At 38.1% G+C, this 6,567-nt stretch overlaps 1 protein-coding gene across 3 annotated transcripts in view; it reads right to left on the bottom strand.

Moving 5' to 3' along the window:
* Positions 1 to 369: 369 nt before the first annotated feature.
* IPO8 (importin 8) overlaps positions 370 to 6,567 on the bottom strand; it is a 49,038-nt gene continuing 42,840 nt past the window's right edge. For 2 of the 3 annotated variants that reach the window (XM_080623864.1, XM_080623865.1), the window contains exons 22-25: positions 5,133 to 5,338; positions 2,924 to 3,154; positions 2,141 to 2,257; positions 370 to 1,426 (exon numbers count right to left, since the gene is read on the bottom strand). In XM_080623864.1, the coding sequence (XP_080479990.1) occupies positions 1,329 to 1,426; positions 2,141 to 2,257; positions 2,924 to 3,154; positions 5,133 to 5,338 (652 nt within the window). In that variant the 3' untranslated portion in view covers positions 370 to 1,328. Of the gene's footprint in view, positions 1,427 to 2,140; positions 2,258 to 2,923; positions 3,155 to 5,078; positions 5,339 to 6,567 lie in introns of those variants that run through there. The other variant, XM_080623866.1, reaches the window with a different exon arrangement.

Below are 6,567 nucleotides of genomic sequence, written 5' to 3'. Positions count from 1 at the left end.
ACACTATCAGTATGTGCTTAAAATTGTTTGGTAAATATTTCTAAATCATAAAGAAATTAATATTTAGAGACGATATCTGGTCTAAGCATTTTATCTCCAATCCAAACTTCACATTCTAAAGCACCCCTACTTATTTTGACTATACCACTGCGATCCCAGTAAGTCTAAAGGAAGGGCATCTAATCAAATTAGTACTGCTATCAGTTTCTCATATTAACATATTCACAAAAAAATTGTTGGATGTGTTTCAATTTATGGGAAACCAGTCTTCAAAATTAAGGAAAAAATCTGGCAGATGACAGAATTTCAGCATGCAACAAGAACAGCCAACTGGAATGCAGACCAGAAATACAATCACAGATGTATAAGAGTAAGAAGAAATAAGTTTGGAGCTATTTTTCTTCTATCAAGATAAATAAAATATTGCAAGTATTTTGTACCACATTACTCAGTACTACCACTGGAATGGTAATGAATGAATAAAACCAGAAAAGAGGTTTATAGAATCCCAATTAAAATCCAATATTAATCAAAAATAGTGGAAATAAAAAGCTGTCATGTAGAACATCTACATGCAAGGGCCACTCCGCTTGCCCAGGCAGGAGGTAATATCAGTGTAGGTGAGGATAGCCACCTACCATGCATGCCATCATAACTCAAGCAAGTTGATTTCATGGCTAAGAGAAATAACTTAAAACTACTGCATCAAGGGAAAATCTGCAATTTTGTTAAGACCCTTTGACATAACCAGTGTATGCTTTGCAACTCCAACAGACACTTCCCTCTACACATTTGGTCTGCACCAAATAGGGAAGATGAGATAATATTCTGAATCCAGCAATGCATATGCAACCCACAAACAACTGAACCGAGTAGTAAAAAGCAGGTGACTGGAAAACATGGAACCAAGGCTTACAGTGTATCAAGAAATGTCCTTACACTTAGAAAATTATAATGCACTCCAAAATCCATTTGTTCAGGCAATCCATGTACAACAGAAGGCACTGTTATCCATAAGAATCTATCAATTCTGCACAGCAAAAACCTGAGAAGTGCAATTCAATCAGATGCAGCCTGGCTCCTCCCAGTCATTCGGTTTCCTTGAGGACAAATGTTTCCTTTCCATCCATCAAATTATAAAAACACCACAAGAATTTGTACATTACAGTAGCTGGTTAGAAAGAGCATTCTGGTGGGGGAAGCACACTGCTATTTTCCAGGAAACCTTCAGCAGCATTAAATTACCCTCCCCTATCACTCAGAAGTCACCATGATTTCAAGAAAATGTAATGATGAGACCCTTCCCATTGACCTTTGCAGCTGATCCTTCAGTTGCCACCGGTAGTACTTCCAGCAAAGTTAAATGCTGTGATCAGTCCTTTGTTGTCAAATGTGTAGCCACTTTGTTGTTCTATTGTCTTAGCCTCTAGAATTGAAAGAAGGGAAAGGATGTGAAAAATAGCCTATTGAAAATGCTTTTGTCAGAGACAATACAGCTCAGCTAGGAATACACAGTTGTAGAAAAAACTCTCAATTGAGTCAAAATATCATTCCCTAAATGCAGTGACACTAACAAATTACACTCAGATTTTCTTCAAATGCATACATGCACACACCACTACAAACGAGAAATAAGCTTAAAAATTAATCCTCTATAGAATCAGTTCATGTGATACTATTCTGCATGTTTTTTGATTAAATATGAATTTATTTTCCATGATGCAAGCTTTCTAAGCATCTAAAACCTTACACTGACTGTGACGGTAATGTAAGCAGTTAAAAAGTCACAAAACTGTTAAACACATAATAATCTATAGAAATTTTCATCAATTGCCTGGCTGACAGCTAGATATTGCCTTAATTTCCTCTTCATTTCAAATGTCAGATTGTGTAAAGCTAGTTCATACCCCGTTCAAATAGCAGCACATGGCAGAGAAGGCAATTAATTAGAAGCAAAAGTATTCTGAGTAACACATACTTCCAGGCAAGGAATAATGTAAGTGTGATATCCCACCCATGCTTCTCAGGAAGTTTTACTTGGCACATTTACAACAACAGAGATTTCTTCTCTCTGTTGTTACAGATTAGATGCAGTTCCAGCATCTCTGCAACATAAAATGGCCCCAGAAAAGTGCCTCACCTGCAGCATTTCGCCGGTGTTCTGCTAATGTATAAATTTCCTGCAGCTGTTTCTTCTGATCCTCACTCAATGGTGCTGTCAGTGAATGGTACCAGGCTGCATCTCGGCTCTGCACAGCTGTTAGAACAGGAACGAAGGAAAAGTGATTATCAGGTTAAATAGCAAGTTAATTTCAGAAAAACAAAATGAAACACATGGAATCCCTGGTTGGTTTTAAAACAGAATTTGCACTGCAAAATGGGTTCAGTATTCCTGTCAGTTTTCTTAGCACAGAATACCCACTGTAATAAAAGCAATCCATTTTGGGGAACTTAATTATATCACTCTGTTTTCTAAAACAAAAAGTTAACCATGTATCCATTATTTATGGACAATGATGAAGTAAATCTTTAAATTTAAAACTCATACCAAAACTAAAAGCAACAGGATTAGTCAAACAGGAAAGGCAGAAAATAATTTATCCATTATGATTTTAACATCTAGATCGTGACAAGTATTTCTATATTTAGGAGTCCCTCTAGTGACCAAGTCCCATTTATTTAGGCTGTGATTGAAATGTTCTGAAAGAGAACATGAAGAGAATTAATCTCTGGCTGTATTTGCTGCCGTTTGTTTTCGTGGCACTTGTAAGCAAAAAAATCTTAGGACTAACATTAGAAAGTAAAATAACATTTTCCAGTTTCACTAATCTGAACTATTACTCCTAAAAAAAAAAGGATGATCATAAGCATCTCCAAATTATTTCATCATGTTATGTCATTCTGCCAACTAGCAAACACATACTTAAAAGTGCTTGTGTAAAAAACTGGTATTCATCAACTCCATTTTCAAGGTCAAGAGGTGTGCTGAATCCTTCAAGAGCAGTCTCTTCCAATGCATCTTCATCCCAGTCGTCATCATCATCATCTTCATCCTCTTCCTCTCCTCCTCCACCACCTCCTCCTCCACCACCATGGTTCTCTTGCATTGCCTGGCTCACTTCATTTGCTTCATCCTCATCACTTGGTATCTCTTCTGCAAAAGCATTGATGTATTTTGTCAAGCGAAGTTAAAAAAGTATGAGGAAACAATAACTGAGTGAAGAACAATTAGGTTTTGGCTGGAAAAGGGATCCTTTGTTATCACCCTTCCCCCAAAGTCTTGAAGAATTGGAAAAATGAAGCTGTTAATGTTTCCTACATTCAAGGTCAGTTAAACTTTCGTTTCTAAGCACACCTGGTGAATGTGAAACTGCCATATTCTTCTTCTTTCATTTATGTAGTCATAGTGCAATTACAGGATCCAAAAATTTTTATGAAATGTGTCTTTATCAAAGTGTTTCATCACTGTGCTTTTTAAATTATCACAGAATCATAGAACGGTTTGGGTTGGAAACTACCTTATGATAATCTAGTTCCAATCCCCCTGCCATGGGCAAGGACACAATGCTGCTCAAGGTCCCATCCAGCATGGCCTTGAACACTGCCAAGGATGGAGCATACACCACTTCTTTGGACAACCTGTTCTAGTGCCTCACCACTCTCACAGTAAAGAGCTTCTTCCTTATATCTAACCTCAACTTCCCCTGTTTAAGTTTAAACCCATCACCTCTCGTCCTATCGCTACAGTTCCTGATGAAGAGTCCCTCTCCAGCATCCTTGTAGGCCACCTTCAGATACTGGAAGGCTGCTATGAGGTCTTCACGCAGCCTTCTCTTCTCCAGGCTGAACAACCCCAAATTTCTCAGCTTTTTTTTTTCATATGGGAGGTGCTCCAGCCCCCTGATCATCCCTGCGGTCCTCCTCTGGACTTGCTCTAAAAGAGCTCAATGTCCTTACATTTGAGGACCCCAGAACTGTACACAGTACTCTAAGTGGGGTCTCATGAGAGCAAAGTAGAGGGGCAAATGAACAAATAGAGACTTGCACAGACTTCACAAATTGACACAAAACAAAGATAAAACCAGAAGCAGGCCAAATTCCTGCTCACTGTTCTTCAGAGTGTTCTCTTATTTGAACAAACTTAAAATTGCATCTTTTGCTTAGCTTTACCTTCAGATCCATTTATGAAACAACTATTACATCCTGAATTAAATGCAACCCCAACATGCAATTCTAAACACTGCTATTTCTTACCCAAGGTAAACTATTCTGGATTTATAATCCAGACAAAAAAAAATCCCCCTCCAATTCTAAACCTTCAGGTCTTCTTGTATTAACAGTTTAGAAAGAAAAAAGATGAGCATCTGCAACAAGCAGGAACAGAATCACAGGGATTTGAAAATTACTGCGCTGTTTCCATGCCATATTCCTATGCATTGAGAACTCAGTAATTCCATTACAGAGCAATTGTGTGAAATTTGAGTGGATTACATAATCTGCTTACATCCAGTCTAATTTTTAGACCTCAAACCATCTATCTCATGTTCCAAATCAAATACAGCCACACATATCTGCCTGCAATGCTGTGTAAAATTCACTCCTCACAATTCCCTCCACAAGGTATTCTTTGATGTTTTTTTTTTTTTCTGGCAGACACAGCAGCAAAAGTCTACTCCAGGAACCCCAGCTGTCTCAAACCCTACTTTACAAATCACTTTCCATTTGGACAAAGACGACTTGCTGGGATTTCCTTTGAAGTGCAACCAAATGGGTCTTTCAACTAGTTGGGTACTAGGAACAGCTTCTTTCCAAGACGCAAGAATATAACCAGTGCAGTTCAGGCAAACTCCTGCTGCCTATGTGAGAAGACAGAGCGCATTCACAACCTAGAAGAGTGGACTTGCAGGTTTCACTGTTACTCTTCAATAAATACTACCCTTTCATTCAGTGTTAGCTGTTACACACTGAAACCTTTTTGGGAGGAAAAATCAATTCCTAAGATGACCCTTCAAGAACCCAGTAAACTGAGCTATTTTCAGCAGACTAGTAAGTCTTAAAAATGAACTCCAATTCCTTACCCCCTTTAAATTAAATCCAGACAAAATCCACAATGTGAAAAGGGGAGATTTTACCATTATCTTCTGCAACGTGTTTTTCATCTTTAGCATGATCCTCATGTTCAGTGAGTTCTCGTGAGGCGCAAACTTGTTTTAAGCCCAGGAAGAGGAGGAGGATTGAAGGGACAATCTGGGCAGCCACAGCATCCACTGCAGGTGGTCGGTTCTGCAATTCCATTAGGATGCTCAGTCCTATTATGCACATCTTTCTGTCATGGAGTCTGAAACAACATACACTTGTTACATAACAGATTTTCACTGCAAGGATACATACAGAACATTAAAGGCCTGGTGTTTGGCATGGCAGAAGACAACGTCACAGACACTATGTTACACATACATGTATGTGTCCAAAGCTCCTAAATACATTATTTCTTTGCTCTATTTCCAAGTTGCCCACTGGAAAATACTTGTCCAATAGCAACTAAATACCTTTGAAGCACCAGTCAAATTCCTGGAACAACTGCTTCTGATTGCCAAATGTAAAGTTTGCAATGCTAAATAAATACTGTTTAATAATTATGTAGAATACCTTCTCTTTAATATAGCATTTGATACAGATTATCATCATTAAATAGGATGGAAAATTAATTTGCTTTGGCTTCAATAGCAGTACTGTTGCAAGGACTGAAATTAGCAAAAGGATTATTAATGAAGAGTAATGATAAGCAAGAATCTACTGAATTGCAGGGTTCATTTATGGAGAGCTGTATTTAAATGTATTTATTAACAGTCCACCAGAATGGCTGTATTATACATCCAGTTTCCACACTAACTTGAGACATATTGCTAACTCCACTGAAAGTAAGGAAATAATTCCACTGTATCAAGAATACAGTACACTCAAAAAGGGAACTTGACAATGAATAGACCTTCAGTAAGAAAAGTAAACTATAGATAACTGAAGGGAAAGAAAATCATGACATTAGTAGCAGAAAGATCTTTATGTGACCACAGCCAGGAAACTAGGCAAGAACCTATATGCTACTAGAAATAAGAATTGATTTTCACTTCCAGAAATACAAGTTATTTCAAACAAGACAGGGAAAAATTCTCTAACTGCCTCTGCAGGTACTCTTTGGTTCTCTTTTACTGGAAACACCAGTAGTATTCGATTCTTCTCTAACATTATGGTATTTTGCTATTGAGGGCTTGAGAGAAACTTGGTTTGTTTGAACTATTCAATTTGATGCTGAAAGCTTCTGTGCACGCCTTCTGCGAGACACATAGTTCCAGCAAAAAGTTTTAGCAAGAAGTGTCAGCAAGACCTACAGAAACCAAGCAAACCTCCAGAGCTGGCAGAAAACGGCTATCCTCCAGACTCTGGGTAGATACTTCTATTAATGAATCAGTTTTACTTTGGGCCAAAGAGAATACAACAAGTTGAGAGAGATGAAACTAAGAACATGTGCACCAGAGGCTGTAACAAAGCTTACAGTGGAATAGCCAG

The sequence above is a fragment of the Psittacula echo genome (assembly GCF_963264785.1).
Source record: "Psittacula echo genome assembly, chromosome: 1".
NCBI classification, from domain to species: Eukaryota; Metazoa; Chordata; class Aves; order Psittaciformes; family Psittacidae; genus Psittacula; species Psittacula echo.
Note: the sequence above shows the minus strand (reverse complement) of the source record. Positions and strands in the feature narration are given on the sequence as shown.